Here is a 21,100-nt window from a genome sequence, read left to right on the forward strand (position 1 = left end):
ACGTGCCCTGTAAAGATATAGCTCGCAACAAAGAAGCCTTAAAAATACAGTTTTAATATCTATGCTAATGATAAAGCCTTTCTTTCCGGCGAACAAATGGTGGAAATGGAGACGGTCGTGAACGTTTTGCCAGCTGGACGGTCGGGCATCAACATATTGAACAGTCTCTCACAGCTGCAATTAAACTTTCGAATACATTATGAATTGCGGATGAGATGAGTGATAGTTTGGCATGAATAATTGATAAGGCGATTACATATTCAAGAGGCGTGTCATCGTATATTGAGAGTCATGTGACTGGGACTCGGAACATGATTTATCAACCTGTGCCTTTGGCTATGATGAATATGAACCAGCAGATCGGCGATTTGACACATTCTAGAGCACAGCTTTATGAGGTAAACTCTGTGTTTAAGTTGTTGATTGTTATTATCATTATTATTATCATCATTATTACTATTAACTGGGTTATGCGGTGGCGCAGTAGGTAGTGCTGTCGCCTCACAACTGTGCTGGATAAGTTCATTCCACTGTGGCGACCCCGGATTAATAAATGGACTGAGCAGAAAAGAAAATGAATGAATGAATGAATGAATTATTATTATTATTATTATTATTATTATTATTATTATTATTATTATTATTATTATTATTATTATTATTATTATCATAACCATCATCATACTCTATTATTATTTTTTATTATTATTTTTATTATTATTATTATACATTTTATTACTGTTATTATTTATCATTATTATCATTATTATCATTATTATCATTATTATTATTATTATTATTATTATTATTATTATACATTTTATTATTATTATTATACATTTTATTATTATTATACATTTTATTATTGTTATTATGTTATCACTATTATTATTATTATTATTATTATTATTAATAGTATTATTATTATTATACATTTTATTCTTACTATTATTATTAATATTATACATTTTATTACTGTCATTATTTTATCATTATTATTATTATTATTATTATTATTATTATTATTATTATTATATATTTTATTATTATTATTATTATTATTATTATTATTATTATTATTATTATTATACATTTTATTATTGCTATTATTTTATTACTATTATTATTATTATTATTATTATTATTATTATTATTATTATTATTATCATTATTATAAATTGTTTATTATTATTATACATTTTATTATTGTTATTATTTTATCACTATTATTTTTTATTATTATTATTATTATTATTATTATACATTTTATTACTATTATTATTTTATTATTAAAAGTTTTATTTTAATAATAAAAATTATTAATTTTATTATTATTATTATTATTATTATTATTAATTTTATTATTATTATTATTATTATTATTATTATTATTATTATTATTGTTATTAATATTATTTTTATTGTTAGTATTATTATTCTAGACACTAGTAAGAACCTAATTTTACGAAATTATAAACACTATAGTCATTTTAAGTGGCACATCAGTACATATTACAATTACACTAAATCACTTGAAAGACACAAATCCTTATACTGAGTTCTCATAACTGAAATCTAAGTTTGATAGTAACAATACTATCATAATAATACTATCTATACTAATAGACTAGCTACTTATATCTATCTAATACAAATATATTAATAATAATATCTTTGGATTTACTAGATTAATTAGTTATAAATTATAAGGAGTAACATTTTTATATATTTTCTGAAATCTTAAAGGTTTGATAACATTTCTTCCAAAGTTTAAATATTGTCAATATTTTGCCAAAATGACATTTGGACAGAATAATAATAATAATGTTACAGAATAATGTTTTCATTGACAATTAGGGTTATTCCACTATATTTATTGAACAAAATATGATCAAGAGTTCACTGAATAAAACAAGAAACCAGTTTTACAAGGAGAAGCAGATATTTATCATACAGTCTCTTATTTCTGCAGAGCTGTGGTTGTAATTACAACTAATTTCAATCCCCATCAATATATTTCCATCCACCTATTTTTGGCGCATATTGGATTATTATATAAGAAAATGGTTGATGGAAATGTCAATATTCAATAATTAATTCATTTTGTTTTCGGCTTATTCCTTTTATTAATCAGGGGTCACCACTGCGGAATGAACCGCCAACTTATCCAGCAAAAGTTTTACGCAGAGGATACTCTTCCAGCCGCAACTAAACACTGGGACACACCAATACACTCTTGCATTCACACTCATACACTACGGCCAATTTAGTTAATCAATTCACCTATACCACATGTGTTTGCACTGTGGGGGAAACCAGAGCATGCAGAGGAAACCCATGCCAACACGGGGAGAACATGCAAGCTCCATACAGAAATGCCAACTGACGCAGCTGAGGCGCGAATCAGCGACCTTCTCGCTGTGAGGCAATCGTGCTACCCACTATGCCACCGTGACACCCCGGAAATACCAATAAGTGCAGACATAGAATAATGGGATAAATGTAACCTGTAATTATTATTTTTTATACTCATGTCCTTTAGAGCTTTCTCTTGGATGTCTTTGTGTTGCTTCCTGCAGCATCACTGTGGAAACAATCTTTCTGAAGCAAACGGCATTGTGAAAAGCTCTATTCAGATCAATTCAACTGAACTGAAGACATCTGAGAACTTCAGCCTTGACTGATTGTTGGCAGCACAAGATCACCATTGAACACATTATACAGCACTGTGCTCGCATTATGACTTCAAGTGAATAAAGAAAGAAAAATGTGGCCTTGATGGGCAACTTTACATTTTCCACACAGCAGTTGGAGGTTATACAGTACAAAGACATTGATATTGTATATCTGCATCATTATTTTCATGATGGATAAATATTTGAAGCACAAAGCCAAATGTGCAGCATCTCTCACTCTGTTTTCACTACGCATATGGAGGAAATGGAGTGCAACCTTGATATAAGTGATTGGAGTCAGTTGTTTTGAATGGACGTTTCCCAAACTGATCTATCTATCTATCTATCTATCTATCTATCTATCTATCTATCTATCTATCTATCTATCTATCTATCTATCTATCTATCTATCTATCCATCCATCCATCCATCCATCCATCCATCCATCCATCCATCCATCCATCCATCCATCCATCCATCCATGACTATATTGATCAATCCATCTATTCATCTATCCATCTAACTGTAATTATATACATACATCTATCTATCCATCCATCCATCCATCCATCCATCCATCCATGACTCTATCTATCTATCCATCTATTCAACTATTATTATATCCATCCATCCATCCATCCATCCATCCATCCATAATGCCATAATCTATCCATCCATCCGTTTATCCATATTGATCAACCCATCTATTAATCCATCCATCTAACTGTAATTCTATCTATCTATCTATCTATCTATCTATCTATCTATCTATCTATCTATCTATCTATCTATCTATCTATCTATCTATCTATCTATCTATCTATCTATCTATCTATCTATCCATCTATCCATCCATCCATCCATCCATCCATCCATCCATCCATCCATGACTATATTGATCAATCCATCTATTCATCTATCCATCTAACTGTAATTATATACATACATCTATCTATCCATCCATCCATCCATCCATGACTCTATCTATCTATCCATCTATCCAACTATCACCTTTACCATGATCTATCTATCTATCTATCCATCCATCCATCCATCCATCCATCCGTCCGTCCGTCCATGTATAATGCCATAATCCATACATCCATTCATCCATTCTTCTATCTATCTATCTATCTATCTATCTATCTATCTATCTATCTATCTATCTATCTATCTATCTATCTATCTATCTATCTATCTATCTATCTATCTATCCATCCATCCATCCATCCATCCATCCATCCATCCATGTATAATGCCATAATTCATCCATCCATCCATCCATCCTTCTATCTATCTATAATTCTATCCATCATTATATCCATCCATCCATGACTCTATTGATCAATCCATCCATCCATCCATACAACTGTAATTATATCCATCTATCTATCTATCTATCCATCCATCCATCCATCCATCCATCTGTCCATCTATAATGCAATAATCCATCCATCCATCCATGACTATCGATCCATCCATCCATCCTCTGTAATTATATCCATTCATCCATCCATCCATGACTAATGATCCATCCATCCATCCATCCATCCTTTGTAATTATATCCATCCATCCATCCATCCATCCATCCATCTATCCAACTATCACCTTTACCATGATCTAACACAATAATTTGACCCATATTTCGACATTACATTTTTCAAAAGTCTATTTTATATCACACTTTAATTGAAATCCTTATGTTTTCTACGCATGTAAAATCATTTTGCTATTTTATTTGATTCGATATGAGAAGTAAATGGTTTCAGTAGTTTCCCAAACCAAAAGTGCAACTCATACTTTGAACAACAGTCATCATGAGGAGAAAATGCCTGCGTGCATAGATGTACATTCTGCTTTAATCATAACTCTATTATACAGCAGCACCTTGTCTCACATAATAAGTGTTAATGCTCAAGTTAAACGATTATCTTCATGTTAACAGTAAGTATACTTCAGGAAACAAGCCCTGCGGTCTCTGAAAGAGGAAAGCGTGTTTATGTGTGATCAGATAATGTAATTCTTATTGCAACCCATTGAACAGGCTTGGCTAAACTCATAAACGTCACCACATATGAATAATAGCACTGTCAGAGAATAAGATTGGATGCTGCAGGAGACTTACCAGCGTTGGAAGAACAGATTATCGAAAATAACGAGTTGAATTCACCTTATATATGAATGTGGAGAACTTTTAATCTGGTGTTTTTATAAACTTAAAAAGTCAAACACCAATGCTGAGCATCTCATACTGCAGAAAGCAAGATAATAAACCGCCCTCAGAACATGTAATCAATCCTATAAACATGTGGGCGGGGCTTTTTCGTGCGTACAGCAATATTGCAGTGAATTATTTGTGTATCATCTTGAATATAGGTCACATTTATCATCCTCTGAATTTTGCGAAGTGGAATGGAATTAATGTTAAGCAAGTAGACAAAGCGTGCACACATTTTAATAGCATCCTTCGCAGTGAACATTCCTAAATTAAGATGCATTTACACAAGAAGCTAAATGATTTATGATATTACGGCTAGTATTATGAAAACCCAAATAAAAGAAAACCCAAATGATGTCTTAAAAATCTGACAATGGGGTCAAAAATGTACTTGGTTAATTTTCAGAATGTTCTTTTAATCACAGTTCACAAACACAAGTGTTAAAAAAGCTTTAAACCCTCACTGACGCTCCAGAAGGAAACACAAGGCATTAAGAGCTGAGGGGTGAACACTTTTAGAATCTGAAGATCAAGGTAATCTGCACTTAATTTGTGTTCCGGGATGAATCCAAGCATTCTCTGTTATTCCTGAAGGGCAGTGCTAAATAAAGGAAAACAAAAGATACTCCAACAAAATAAGAACAAAATTCATCCTGTTTAAAAGTTTTCACCCCCAGCTCTTAATGCCTTGTGTTTCCTTCTGGAGCATCAGTGAGGGCATTTTTTTTTTTACAGTTTTCTTTGAGTCCCCCAATCATCCTCAATGTGAAAACATGAATTTCACAATCACTGCTGAAAAGGGTTTAAATCTGCAGAAGATGCTGGAAAACTGAAGGATTCTACAGGACTTTTCTGAAGAACAGCAGTCAGTTTAACTACGAGTGATCTACGAGTGCTTTTTCAGTATGAAAACTTTTTTCATGGTTATTTTAATAATTTCAGCTAGATCTGAAACTATATGTAAACAATTTATGTAAAATATTTTACTCGGGACAGTACTAAAAACAAAATAACATGCATTTTGTATTATGTCTCTTATTTTTGTTCAAATGCATTCATTCATTCATTCATTTTCTATTTGGCTTAGTCCCTTTATTAATCTGGGGTCGACACAGCAGAATGAACCACCAACTTATCCAGCATATACCCCTTCCAGCTGCAACCCATCAACGGGAAACACCCATACACTTTCATTCACACAGATACACTACGGACAATTTAGTAGCTTACCCAATTCACCTCTACCGCATGTCTTTGGACTGTGGGGGAAACCAGAGCACCCAGAGGAAACCCACGCAAACAAGGGAAGAACATGCAAACTCCACACAGAAAAGCCAACTGACACACTCACACACGCACGCACGCACGCACACACACACACACACATTTATCATCATCTGAATTCTGTGAAGTGGAACAGATTTAATGTTAAGCGAGTAAAATATGCACAAAGCATGCACACATTTTAGTAGCATCTTTTGCAATGAACATTCCAATATTAAGATGCATTTATATGAGAAGACAAATGACTTATCATATTAAGGGAAATTAAAATCCAATAAAAACGTTGATTTTATACTGGTAATCAAAGACATGTTTTCAGGGTAGCTTAATACGTTTTTAGGGTAAAATTATCCATAAACATGTCAGCACAAGACCCAAAGATCTGACCAAAAGATCTGACCAAATATAATGTTGGTATTATGTTCTGTCTGACATACAAAATAATAATAAAATAAACCAACAAACAAATATGCTTGACTGCACATCTGTACTTACAGTACAGTATAATGAAATTAGTAGACTAACATTGGTAGGAAGTCTGCTTTTATTCTCGACCAATCAGCTGTCTTATTCACCAAATGATTTGGGAGTTCAGTTTTTCCCTGTAGGCTACAACTTCAACATTCATTCTGTTTACTTCATTTCGAGTCACTTTCACATCCTGAATGTATCATTCAAATGTATATTTCTGCTTGAAATCAACATGTCAATTTTTCAGAAATGATTCATTATTTCCCTGAAGAGTACACAGATGGAAAATGCAATGACTGGTGGCAAAAACTTGAACGCTCCTGTCTCTGTGATTGGTCAGTCATCCACACACTTTCAGACGTGTCTAACACACTTGTTTATTCTCACTCTAATTGTTGGCTTGAAGGTCCATTCGTCCTTATTTTTTATTTGTATTTATTTTTTCTTTTGCACAGTAAAATCAATAGCTGTGATGGATGAGAGGGAAAGCTGAGGCCTGTGTTACAGTCAGGCAATTTTGATCAATACACTGCCTTTGTTTAACTCCCCTCAAGTAGAAGCAACGCTTTTTAATCCTAAACTAAAAATAAACTCCTCCAGGTGTTAAAGTCTGTTATAAACCCAAGAATAAATGTAACCGGTGGCAGATTCGGCTTGTATTGTGAACCCTCCCCATCTTACAGTTCTGAGTGACTCAAACTCCAACAAGTTTAACTGATCCACATGACAACATGGTATTGAGGATGTTTGGAAAATCAAGTTTTGATTATATTTAGTAATTGTCACTATGAAAATGGCTTATTAATATTTGCTGTGCTCTAATGTGCATACTATCTAGGGCTGCACAATACTGGAAGAGTGCATTAGTGATGCACCTATGCTGGTCCAAACACGTATACAGTACATTGCTTAATACACTCAGGTTGTACAGCAATACGCAAATACCTTTACATATGAGAAAAAAGTCTTACAAAAATGACTATTTTCTACATAAATATAAAATCCACTACCCCATGCCTTCTTCATCTTTTTCATTTGTTTAATGTTATTATTATTATCAGTATTATTTATTATATGCATATTTATATTTGCCCACCTGTTAGGTTTTGGAAATGTCTGCATCACCACATGGGGCATAAGAACAGGAAGTGTGTTTGGATATAACTCAGTTTTTTGACCACACTTCCTTATTATTGTTCATTTATTCATTTGCTGGAAATTTGAACTGAATTTAGAGATACAAATCTTTGTGCTTAACAAACTAAATTAAATATGTAGGCTGATGGATGTCTTCAGTGCGTTCAACTCTGTTTCCTTATCCATAAGAATGAAGGGGTAAAGAGTAAAAGTAAAGAGAAAGTAAAGTGGCCAAATGGAGGAGGCTCGTTGTTTATCCTTGGCTTTTTTTCACTTACAAAGTCCAGGGTTCCAGGATTGACAGTGCATGTCAAAGCACAAACCAAGCATGAAGACAAAGGAACTGTCTGTAGACCTTCGAGACAGGATTGCCTCGAGGCACAAGGCTGGGGAAGGCTACAGAAAAATTTCTGCTGCTCCGAAAGCTCCAATGAGCATAGTGGCCTCCATCATTCATAAGTGGAAGATGTTTGGAACCACCAGGACTCTTCCTAGAGCTGTCCGGCCATCTAAGCTGAGTGATCGGGGGAGAAGGGCCTTAGTCAGGGAGGTGATCAATAACCCGATGGTTACTCTGTCTGAGCTCTAGCGTTCTTCTGTAGAGAGAGAAGAACCTTACAGAAGGACAACCATCTGTGCAGCAATCCACCAATCAGGCCTGTATGGTAGAGTGGCCAGACAGAAGCCACTCCCCGCCTGGAATTTTCCAAAAGGCATCTGACGGACTCTCAGACCATAAGAAACAAAATTCTCTGGTCTGATGAGACTAAAAATGAACTCTTTAGAGTGAATGCCAGGCGTTACGTTTGGAAAAAACCAGGCACCGCTCATCACCAGGCTAATACCATCACTACAGTGAAGCATGGTGGTGGCAACATGGGATGTTTTCCAGCAGCAGGAACTGGAAGACTAGTCAGAATAGAGGGAAAGATGAATGCAGCAATGTACAGAGACATCCTGAATGAACACCTGCTTCAGAGTGCTCTTGACCTCAGACTGGGATGACGGTTCATCTTCCAGCAGGAAAATGACCCAAAGCACACCACCAAAATATCAATGGAGTGGCTTCACAACAACTCAGTGAATGTCCTTGAGTGGCCCAGCCAGAGCCCAGAACTAAATCCTATTAAACATCTTGGGAACGATCTGAAAATGGCTGTACACCATCGCTTCCCATCCAACCTAATAGAGCTTGAGGCGTACTGCAAAGAAGAATAGGCAAAAATTGCCTACAGGTGTGCCAAGCTTGTGGCATCATTTTCAAAAAGACTTGAGGCTGTAATCGCTGACAAAGGTGCATCAACAAAGTATTGAGCAAAGGCTGTGAATACTGATGTACATGTGATTTTTCTGTTTTTTTTATTTTTAATGAATTTGCAACAATTTCAAAAACTTTGTACCACACTTCTAACTTTTGCTTTGAAAGGAGAGTGTAGGTAAGATACACAGTCTTGGACGTTGAAGGATTACTTTTTGTTTTATTTTGTAGTTCTAGGAGTTTAATGGGTTAGTTGGTTGACTTTTGTTTTATTCTTTTCTTTTGCTTGGCACAGTCCTGTTCCCTTTGTCCTCCTTATGTCTGTTAAGTGAGGTTTATTCATAAACTAATTTCGAGAGGATCAGGTGCTTATGATTTATCACAGCCGTTCTCGTATTAAGCTAATCAGTATCATCCAATCATATGAGCCATAAGCTACTATAAATAACCACAGTCTTCAGTCCACTTTATCTTCGTTTGGAAGAAACCCCCCTTCCTCCCCATTCTCCTCCTTCACTATAGATCGGGCGGCACGGAGGACCAGTGGTTAGCACTGTTAGCCCCACAGCAAGAACACTGCCAGCCCTGGTCCTGCCAGGTCGGTAGGTGTTTCTGTGAGGAGTTCGTATATTCTCCCCATGTCCGCGTGGGTTTTCCCCGGGTTCTCCGGTTTCCTCCCACCATCCAAATATATACATCATGCATAACAATCAAGCATTTGTCTAGCCCCCTTTTTTCCTCACGTGTTCCCTTAGCTACTGCAGACGGGGAGTTCTGAGATCCACCGAGCTCAGGCTCCCCTCTCGCTCTGCAAACGGGAGGAAGCCCCGGGCTCGAGGATCCCTTGAGCTCGGGGCTCTCTCCCGGGACAGCATGCCAAACAAGCTTTTGATGGATCATCAGCTAAGTGTGAACTCTTGAAACTTGTTTAATTTTTTGGGGGTGAAATCGTGGTCTTATTTCTTATTATTACTTTTGTGTGAAACTTTATTTTTCTATAAGAATTGAAACATTTACAGCTTGTTAATAATAAACAAGTTCACTTAAATAGCACTTTTGTGTCTTGTTGTTCCTCATCTGGTATAAATAGCAGCAATAATTAAACTAGCTTAATGTTTTCCTTTGTGTTCCCCCTCGACCATTAAAAAGTAAGGGAAGGGATGTAACATTAATGATCCTGGTAGAAGATTTTCAACTGTTTTTTACATTTAATATTTGTCTCATTTGTGTCAAGAACAAATTTAAGTCTAAGATGACCATCTAGTGTATGCGTTTACATCCAAAAACACCTGTAAAATACAAATGCACAATACAATTTTGTGAAAATAAAGATCTTTTTTTGGGGCTGTTTTTGCCCCCTCAAAATCTAACTCTGCATCTGACCTCATGCTTGATTTCCAGCACTGGACAATGCAACACTGAAACAGAATATTACGAGGACACAACCTCCCGGATGAGTGCGGACGCATATAAATAAATAAACAAACCCAAGCGCAAACAGCAATGATAAATGCACCCATTATTTTTTTCAATTAATGTGAAAAAATGGCCGCTGACCCCTCTTGACCGGAGAAAAGTGTGGCGACACTAGCAGACCTCTGAAAGTTCTCCATTATTATAATTGCTATTTTGTTTATCCCCTGTCCTGTGACATGCATGGCTAACTCCCAATTGATGGCACTCCAGCCCACTCTGTCTACGTCTGATGAATGTTTTATTGCTGAGGAGTCACTTACTGACGCCGCTGAGCAAGATACACTGAGAGATACAATCAAGGAACACTGAAACATGACAATGGTGGTACTAAATCACTCCAAACGCTCTCTGCAGGAGCCGGCTCAGTTCCATCGGGAAAGCAACTGTGAAGGAAGTTTGGCGTGGAAGAACACTCCTGTCCTGGAGTTTATAAGCTCTGGGAACAAAAATGGAAAAGTCGGCGCACCGCACGGCATCATGGTGACTTTTTGAGCATTTCCAAGGAAACAGCGAGAACCAATTACTCTATAGTAATCAGGCTTGACTTAGGTTTGCTGAAGGTGGCAGCTGACGTGTAGCTAGGGTTTAGCGTCTTTAATAAACTCTAGCAGTTCACATTCATTGAAAAGTAAGAACGATTAATATATCCATATGAAACAGTCCTTTAAAAGTGATGTTATGTCTTCTGTTTTGGGCACTCACACTACAAGCGGTCCACGCCAAAGCCCAGCTGAACCACGCTCTGGCACACCTCTTACAACCGGGTTTACAAACAAAGCACAATTCAACACTGGATTTTTAAGGCTGAAGCTAAAAGACTATGTTGTGCCAACTTTATTGGATTTGACAGTAATATCACACCATACAAGTTGTTATTACGTGCTGACTATTGCTTTGTCTCTTCTGATTTTTACTGACTATTGAAGTGTTTCAACCAAACACCTTACAGCAGTGTTTATCTATGATGGATATAGGCTGTGAAACATTCCTGTTGTAGTCGACATGTGTTCAACATGCAAAGAAATATGGATAAGACCAATGAAGCAATTTTTGAAGGCAAGTTTCAGTATAAAGTAATTAATGTCGCATTACCAGGCTATCCAGAGTTTCATGCAATTTTGGGTCTTTCATTTTTTACTTTCGACTTTTGTTTTCATGGAATTTGATACCACATAGCAAATGGAAAGAAAAACCTCAGCATTTCATGACTTGCTGGTCCTTTAAGGTAATCAAAATCGCTGCTTACATGGTAGACTCTTAATAAGAGCATTATCTTAATCATAGTACTCTTAATCGGCGTATTGGTGTCCATGTAAATGTACTCAGAAAGTGCCAGATGAAATTGTGAGCTGTCAAAGACAGCGCATTCCACTGCCTTTCAGCATGAGCCCTCCAATGTTTTATTAAGTTTGACGTGTTTCCCCCTTACACGCAACTTTTCTAAAGTTTTTACAAAAGCGTCTGCTTCGTGTTGTTGTGTCAGAGTCCTTGTGAAATACAGCCATACTTTAGAACGCTTAGTTTAAGCAAATTTGATGAAGGCCATCATGCATGTTGACTCTGAAGGGAATCGCTCCGGCTGCCCTGTCCTGCGCGCGTTGTGTGTGTGTGCCTGTGTCTGCGCGCATTTCTTAGCAACTAACCTGCCTAAACGTCATTGTCCGTAGCCACTAAATCAAAAAGTTACGAATTGTCATGAGATTGCGTTGCACTCTCAGCTCACATCATTCAAAAGAAAAGGTCCACACTGTCCCACGATAATGTCAACAGACTGGACTGTCTTAGCAACTAACTGAATGTAAAGGAGGACTAAGCAAAATTGTTTCTACTTTATAATTAATGTTCTGAACTCACAGCAACACAACTTTACAACGAGTACAACTGTTTGTATTCAATACTTTATTGTTATTATAATTTTTCATATCTGCAATGCATTTATTTTGGCATTTTTTTACAGTCCACTTAGAATCCAACATGGAAATCAAGTTTTCCTTTATTGGCATTGACTGTTTTGAAATTCAAATGGCATTAACATGCCTCTTTTTATTTCTGTAATAAATATGGCTGTCAAGCCAGGATCTTGATGGTTTATTGTGAATATGTTGTTTACATGAAGAAATCTGTGTTACAAGTTAAACAAAAATTCTAATAAACAATTATATTTTGAATTTAAACAGTTCAACTAGTTTAAATATTTTAATAATTTAGTTTAAGTCATTCCCTGAAGCCCTAACGCATGTCCTGAGTGAGGTACATGATGTCAGATGCTCCGGGGAGTGAAATCTGAGAGAAAATAAGATCGTTATACAACCTTCCTTTGACTTAATCCATACAGATTTGGATCTTTCTATGATTTGTGTTATTTCGTGTTTCAGATTTCACACCTAAAATAGTAGGCTACCTAATATGGTAAATACATATAATTTTTTTACATTTATATTTAATATTTAATCGTAAAATTTTCTGCAAATTTTATTTCATGTGTATTCCACATTAAACTCCATTGTGTTACAAATGGAAATCCTATGTTTTCATTATAATAGGTTACTTATAAATACGGTTGGGTATCGTTTAGGGTTATTTTGATACTGGTACTAAATTGATACTTTTAAAACGGTACCTGTGCCAAAACGGTGCCTGAACCGATACTTTTGAGACACAAAATTTTGGTGGATGACTCTAGAAAATCCAAATTCACAAAAAAAAAATCGTGAAAAACTAGGGGGTCTGAATTAAACAGTGTTTTTATGAAGAGTAACAACACTGGATATAACAAAAAACATCTATTACTTTTAAATTGTGATGTTTCTAAAGGGCACCTATTATGTAAAATCAGGGCACCTATTATGTAAAATCCCTTTTATTTGGGGTTTAAACACAGTTGTGAATATATCCAGTCTCTAATGTAATGTAATGTAATGTGTATTTCTATAGCGCATTTATTGTGTATGGCCATACACCCGAAGCGCTTCACAATAATAAGGAGTCTCTTCTGACCACCACCAGTGTGCAGCATCCACTTGGATGATGCGACGGCAGCCACAGGACAATGGCGCCAGTGTGCTTACCATACACCAGCTATTGGTGGAGTAAAGTGATAGAGCCAGTTAATGGTAAACATTAATTAATTCTATTTTTTATAATCACACTTTCTGCAGAATAATCACATACAGTCTGTAGAAACTGTCTGATAGACATTCTCCCTTTGTACATGTTACCAGAAAGGGAGAGCCCCGCCCATTAGTGACAATCTCTCCCTCATTACCATAAACAGCCCTGAGTGAGAAGCAGCCGTCCATCAATGAGCCGGCAAACTATCTTCTGAGCTAATTTTTCACATGTTCAGTTTTTCACTGAAATAACACTAGTGTTTTAAATCTGCCACTATGCTGACATGTGTTTATAGCTCCGCCCTCTTTTGAAAAGAGCACAATCACATTTAAATTTAAAGCGACAGTCACCAAAATGCCCCAATTTGGATCAAAGCTTAATCATTTCAGTTATAAAACATTATCTGTGTGCTATTTTGAGCTGAAATGCCACAAACGCACTCTACATACATCATACACTTATTTTATATCTTGTAATAATAGGTCTCCTTTAAGTAAAAGTCTTGCTAACAATATAAATGGACATCAGAGAACAGCATAACATAAAAAAGAGAGTTCTTTAAATAGACACAAATAATAACAGATTATTCACTTATAGGTGAGCCGTCCCTTTAAACCATTCATGTTTGAACCCGTCTGATTTATGGCTCATAAAAGCAGCTTCATCATTAAACGCATGACGTCTGTCATCGGGCTGAAAGTCGAAGCGAACAGATCATCAGCATTTCACACCTCAGCATTTTCTTTCTTTAGAATCAGCAGTATGTCCATGTGGCGTGGCGTTTGTTAGCGAAATCGAGAGAGTAAAAGTAAAATGAATGAAAACAGCTGACAACGTACCAACACACCTTGGCAGAGGTGCGCTCCACATGCGCCGCCCTCCTCCCAGGCAGATGATTTCCGGCGCTCCCTCCAGACGGTAGCCCAGATTGCAGGAGAAGGTCAGAGTGTCTCCGATGCCGAAGCTGTATCCGTTACGCCGCCCGTAATGCGGCACACCTGGATCCTCACACGGCTCAAGGTTGTATTCTGGGAGAAACAAAATAGTTTGCAATATTATATACTGTACAATATCCAGCTGAAGCAAAAATTATGATGTGATTTTTTTCTTTCTTTTTTAAATATTTCCCAAATGATGTTTAACAGAGCAAGGAATTTTTCACAGTATTTCCCATCAAATTTTTTCTTCAGGAGAAAATTTAATTTGTTTTAATTCAGCTTGAATAAAAGCAGTTTTTTAATTTTGTAAAACCATTTTATGGTCAAAATTATTAGCCCCCTAAGCATTCATTCATTCATTTTCATCCACTTTTCCAGGGCCGGGTTGCAGGAAAGAACCCCAGACTTCCCTTTCCCCAGACACTTCCTCCAGCTCCTCTGAGGAATCAAGAGGTGTTTCCAGGCCATTCGAGAGACATAGTCCCTCCAGCGTGTCCTTGGTCTTCCCTGAGGTCTCCTCTCAGTGGGACATGCCTGGAACACCTCCCTAGGTAGGCAACCAGGAGGCATCCAAAACAGATGTACGACTTCTGACTTCTCTCGACGACCTCACAGGTGACAGAGCTCCTCACCTTATCTATAATGGTAATATATATATATATATATATATATATATATATATATATATATATATATATATATATATATTTGATTGTCTACAGAATACAATGACTTTTCTAATTACCCTAACTGAAAAAATGAATTAATTATAATTTGTAAATTGTAAAATAATTATATCTCCTGGTGTTTTTTATTCTTAATCTTAATTTATTCGTCTTTAGATTTTGTTTAGATGAGTTTTTTTTATTTATGAAATCCAGGCATAACACTGTATGACAAGGTTTCAGATGACTGTTCAAGATTATTCAAGAATAAGAATTTCACTCATGGTTTGTAAGCACAATTAAGTGCACACAAAATGCCATATTATCTGATAATTGAAAGTAATCCCAAAAAGCAATTGACTGTGTACAGCAGAGATGCCCAAACTAGGGCCCTTGGGCCAGAGTTGGCCCATGGTAACTTTTGATTTGGCCCGCCATCCCATTAGAGAAGAGAGGGAGAATTCTGGGGAGGGTTGGGGTTAATACCTTTAATACACATTGTCATTTCTAATTTAACCCAACCTTTCATTTGTTTTATTTTAAGCTACAAAAACTAACTTTGACTAAGTTTTTCAATTATATGTTGCAAATTATTCTTATTATTCTTCTTCTTCTTATTATTATTTTTAATGAACATCATGTTGTTCAACAGATACACCACAACTTGACCAAATCACTAAATTAAGGCAAAGGCAGGTGCAGCTTGACTAGTGTATTCAGCATTAAACTCCATTGTGTTACATATGGAATTCCTATGTTTTCATTATAATAGGTTACTTATAAATAGGGTTGGGTATCGTTTGGGGTTATTTTGATACTGATGCTAAATTGATACTTTTAAAACGGTACCTGTGCCAAAACGGTGCCTGAACCGATACTTTTGAGACACAAAATTTTGGTGGATGACTCTAGAAAATCTTTTATTTGACAAAATCTTTTAAACAATTATTTCAATATAACAATACAATTTCAGTTTAAAGTAAACATCAAATCATATTTTATATATTTGAATTACATTAATATATTTCCTTTGATCATTTGTTGGTTAGCATGAATTTAAGATTCGCATTATGAAATTACATTAGCTTACTACTAACCTGTGGAAAGGCTGTGAGCAAAATACTGAACTCCTTTTTTCTAGGGTTGGGCCTTGTGACTATGTTTACATGGTTATCAGTAATCTAATGATTTGCCTTAATCTGAATAAGACAATAATATGATCAAGGTGTTTACATGAGTTGCTTTTTTAATGTCTCTTTTATGATCCCTTCTTACATGTTATAGTACATAGATAGATTAACGTCATTGCGTCACCACGCTATCCATGTTTCCTCTAGAGTTTCATGTAATTTCAGCTGTTTCATTTTTAATTTTCCGACTTTAACTGCAGATTCACTTTCATTAAGGAACATTTCATTCATGCCCCATGACAAACTGAGGTATTTGATGCGAGCATTAAGTAAGGACTGGTGGAAGAGTGCTTTTTTAATGGAATTTGATACCGCACGTCGAATGGAAAGAAAAATCCTCCGCATTTCGCGATGTAGGTGTCTGTGGTCCTTTAAGGTAATCAAAAATCACTGTTTACATGGGAGCCTAGACTCTTATTCAGCGTATTGTCTTAATCGTATTAAAATTGGAACATTGGTGTCCATGTACGTACTCATTGAAAGTGCCAGATGATGTCTCAAGCTTTCAGATACAGTGCATTCCTCTGCCTTTAAGTTGATTCCATGATCCCTCTAATGTGTCATTAAGTTTGACGTGTTTTCCCCTTACGCGCAACTATTGTAAAGCATCAGCTTCACGTTGCTGAGTCAGAATCCTTTCTTGTAAAATACTCTTTAGAACGCTTAGTTTAAGCAAATTTGATGAACGGGATCATGTGTATTGAACTGAAGAGAGTCGCTCTCGCTCACCGAATACGCTGTACGGTGTGCGCTGCATGCGTCCGTTCACTAAGCAACAAAAACAAACGTCTGAAATCGCCTGTCCATATTCCTCGAAGTTGTTTGGAATTTTTAGAGATGGTGTGACAACGCATACCTATATGTGCCTTTGATGCACCCCTTGATGCTTCTTACGTTTTTGTCGCAGAACCAGTGGCACCGAAATTAGGCACAGAAATTCATTTGCTGATTTGGTCCGGTACATACCGGTTACAAAGGTACCGCTGCTATAATGGCACCGGGTTTCGGTACCCAACCCTAATTATAAAGAGTAAAAAATATATATAAATGCATTACTTAATCTGATTAATCTGATTATCCATGGCAACTTTGTTATACAGCTTGATATATTTACCTTCAGCCCACGACTCTCAATCAAGTTTGATATTTAACCCTTCATAACAAAAGTTTGGGCATCCCTAGTGTTAAGCCACAAAAAACAAAACAAAAATACGATATATATGAGTTCAGCGGCTAATCAGCTAGAATCAGCTGAGGTGACGGCGAGACCTAGCTGTCTCTCAAATGGCCACGCCCTTAATTACGCAGACGTAATATAATTGATACTAATGAGTTATATATATGTATAAAAAACCCTTACAGTTGTCATGAAGGTTATTATTAGTGCATATATAGTTATATGCACCGAAACCATCTTTTGTACCAGGCTGTAAACATGTTTTTAACAGCTGTAAAATTGCCCAATTTAGCATAGCAGTCAGTGGACATCTGGAGTTTCTGGAGCCAGCCCCCAGTGGCCGGTCAATGAATTGCAAATTCAGCTACTTCCGTATTAGCTTCACGAGGGAGAGTGGGATGTTGACAAATGATAAAATGCATCTTTAGAAAATAAACAAAATACCTGCTGCACAACCCCAACAGCTGCAGATACTACTGTATCTACCATACTGTCCCTGTACCCTTCAGCAGGACCATCATCCAGCCGCCCTCACCTGAGAATGTGATGTTGAAGCCCTCGTAGGAGATGGAGAAATCAGATATGAAGCGCAGCTGGGCCTTGAAGTTGCCATAAAGACCTGCGTTGATGGGCAAGGGCAGTTCAGCTCCGGTGAGACGAGCGAGAGGCTGAACAAAACTTCCATTCTCTGTGATGAGCAGATAGTCATGATGGTCCTCCAGGTGGAAGGTGTTAAAGGTGAACTGAACGCCTGGTGGGGAAACAAAACCAATGCATGAGTCGAAAAGCTAATAATATTCTTCAACTTTTAACATGAGAGTCCAGCTAGAGGAATCTGCCAACAAAAATAAAAAAGAAACTTTTCACATTTGCAGGTTTCTCAGTAGTGGAAGTCATCATAGCTGGGTAAAATTAGAGCGCAGTGAATGAGAGAGTACAACAATTTTTATTTTTATTAATTTATTTTTTTTACTATCCTATTTGCTGAAATAATAAATGAAAAACTAAACGATGGTGTTATTCAGACTTTCAGAAACAGAAAAAAAAAATGTGTGAGATTCATAATGGCAGCCAGAAGAGAGAATAACATCAAATATACTGTCCCGCTCGCACAGACGCTCCATTGGTGTTACAGCCCTATGTATGTGCCTGTGTGGTTTTCTCTCTCTCGTTCTCACTCTGTCCATTTTCTTAGGATCACCCACTCCAGTTTCTCATTCGTCCGTAGACATGTCAATCATCATTACTCTCTGTGATGTCACCACCTTCACTGCCAAGCAGGAAGGAACCCCAAAGTTTAAAGGGACACGAGCGTCGTTCTCTTGCTTTTGCCTTGTTTGCCGTTCTGCTCTGTTTGTGTGTTTTGGCTTGTGCTATGTGATACCTTGATTTTGACTTTAGAGTTTGATTTTGTTCTTGTTTCAGTTGTGGTACGCTGTTACCATTTTTGATGCACTTGTTCCATGATCATTAGTTTCCCAATTCCCCTGGGAATCGAGAAGTTTACACGTCATGTGAATGGGAAAGTACCACCAGTAGAAACACTCTTCTCTCTTATGCACCTGACACTAAACTCCGTCTTACAAGAACTCAATGAGGAAAACGATGTTTACTATAATTGTACCACGATCATGTTGCACAATATCCTGCATAACATCGTTCAGTCTGATGTAAAAGTACTTTTACAGCCTGTCTTATGTGTATAGTTAAGTATCTTATCGTATATGTTATTTATGCATAATTTTTTAAAAGCTCTTATGTTCAGTGTTGTGTTTGTATTCATGATTAATTTATGTAGCACTGTTGCCTTGTGATACACAACATTTCGTTCCTCTTTATGTCCACACATGTAGCGGAATGACTATAAAGGTCGACATACATCTCGCAACACACAGAAAACTCCACTGCCTAAACACACAAGTTCAGAAGTGAGCAGCACTCACTGTTTTAAATGTATTTTTGGTTACAAGTATAGGGCCCTATTACACACCCGGCGGGGGTTGGGTTGGAGGGCTCAGTTTATTCATGACAATTTGCTTTTGAATAATGTTATTATTATGCATTCATTCATTCATTTTCTTTTCGGCTTAGTCCCTTTATTAATTCGCGGAATAAACTGCCAACTTATCCAGCACGTGTTTTACGCAGCGGATGTCCTTGGAAACATCCATACACACTCACTCACACTCATACATTACGGACAATGTAGCCTTCATAAATCACCTGTACCGCATGTCTTTGGACTGTGGGGGAAACTGGAGCACCCGGAGGAAACCCATGCGAATCCAGGGAGAATATGCAAACTCCACACAGAAAAACGCCAACTGACCCAGCCGAGGCTCGAACCAGCTACCTTCTTGCTGTGAGGCGACTGCACTACCTACTGCGCCACTGCATCACCATTATTATCATTATTATTATTATGATTATTATTAGCAGTATTATTTATTATATGCATATTTTCTCATTCTTTATTCTCATGCTGCAGATGCTCTGTTTAATTGTTTTCTCACTAGTGAATCGTTCACTAATCGTTTTTCCACTAACAAAGTCCACCAAGTAAATAGCAAATGTGCCATGGCATGATGTAACTGACTCTTAAAGGGAATGGAAGAAGAGACTCTGATTGGTTTATTCTCAAAACACACCCATTAAGAGAAAAAGCACAACCCTGTTAGACCATGCACCGTGGCGCAGAGCGTATTTTTCTATCCTTAAAATAGCAAAAGTGGATTCGGACATGCCTTAAATTCTTTCGCGCCACACACTTTAGACTTTGTGCCTAGATCGTTAAAATAGAGCCCTTAGTATAGATATGGCATGCAAACGATCAAGATGTTTTGTTTGTTTGTTTTCTATTAAGCAGTTTAGAGGTCAATTTTCAGAAAGTTTGGGGGTTTTGTTATATTATTTTCTTTTATTTAGTGCTGCTTGAAATCCTCTTTCCCTTAATAACACACATTAATTGATCTACTTTCTTTTGTGAGATACTTAAACGTGTACATATTATTTTTGCTGTTTAATTTCTTTTCACTTTTGTTAATAAATCCACTTTTTTTGTCATATTTGGTTGTTGTATTTCTATTTTGCCACCAACTTTCAACAAACTGTCACATCAAAATGTTACCTCTTTAAACCCCTAGAGCTAAACTTTAAAGTCGTAACAATTGTAAACGCCTCATATAAGTGGTAATTCGTTTTTTGTAATTTAATGCAAAAATGACATACATAAATAAATATAAATAAATATATATAGTTTTTATAGTATAATTTTATATATAGTATAATTATAGTATAATTTATAAATTAGCTTTTTTTTTTAAATCTAAATATTAAAAACGTTCAAGCATTTGAGATGCTGATGACCGTTAAAGGTGTCATAACAGTCTTGTGAAAAGGGCCCATAAAAGAAATGATCAAGGTTTTGGGGTCGGCCTCATTATACAAGGCTGAGAGGACCCTACTAAGGGTACCGGCTACTCATTAAACCCAGGAGAAG

The 21,100-nt window shown here is 36.4% G+C and overlaps 1 protein-coding gene across 1 annotated transcript in view; it reads right to left on the reverse strand.

Annotated features, from left to right (window-relative positions):
* The window catches only part of csmd3b (CUB and Sushi multiple domains 3b), a 1,051,207-nt gene that overhangs the window by 444,153 nt on the left and 585,954 nt on the right, over positions 1-21,100 (reverse strand). The window contains exons 20-21 of the mRNA XM_056479206.1: positions 18,137-18,352; positions 14,471-14,659 (exon numbers count right to left, since the gene is read on the reverse strand). Coding sequence (XP_056335181.1) covers positions 14,471-14,659; positions 18,137-18,352 — 405 coding nt within the window. The remainder of the gene's footprint in view (positions 1-14,470; positions 14,660-18,136; positions 18,353-21,100) is intronic.

The sequence above is a fragment of the Danio aesculapii genome, chromosome 19 (assembly GCF_903798145.1).
Source record: "Danio aesculapii chromosome 19, fDanAes4.1, whole genome shotgun sequence".
Classification (NCBI taxonomy): domain Eukaryota; kingdom Metazoa; phylum Chordata; class Actinopteri; order Cypriniformes; family Danionidae; genus Danio; species Danio aesculapii.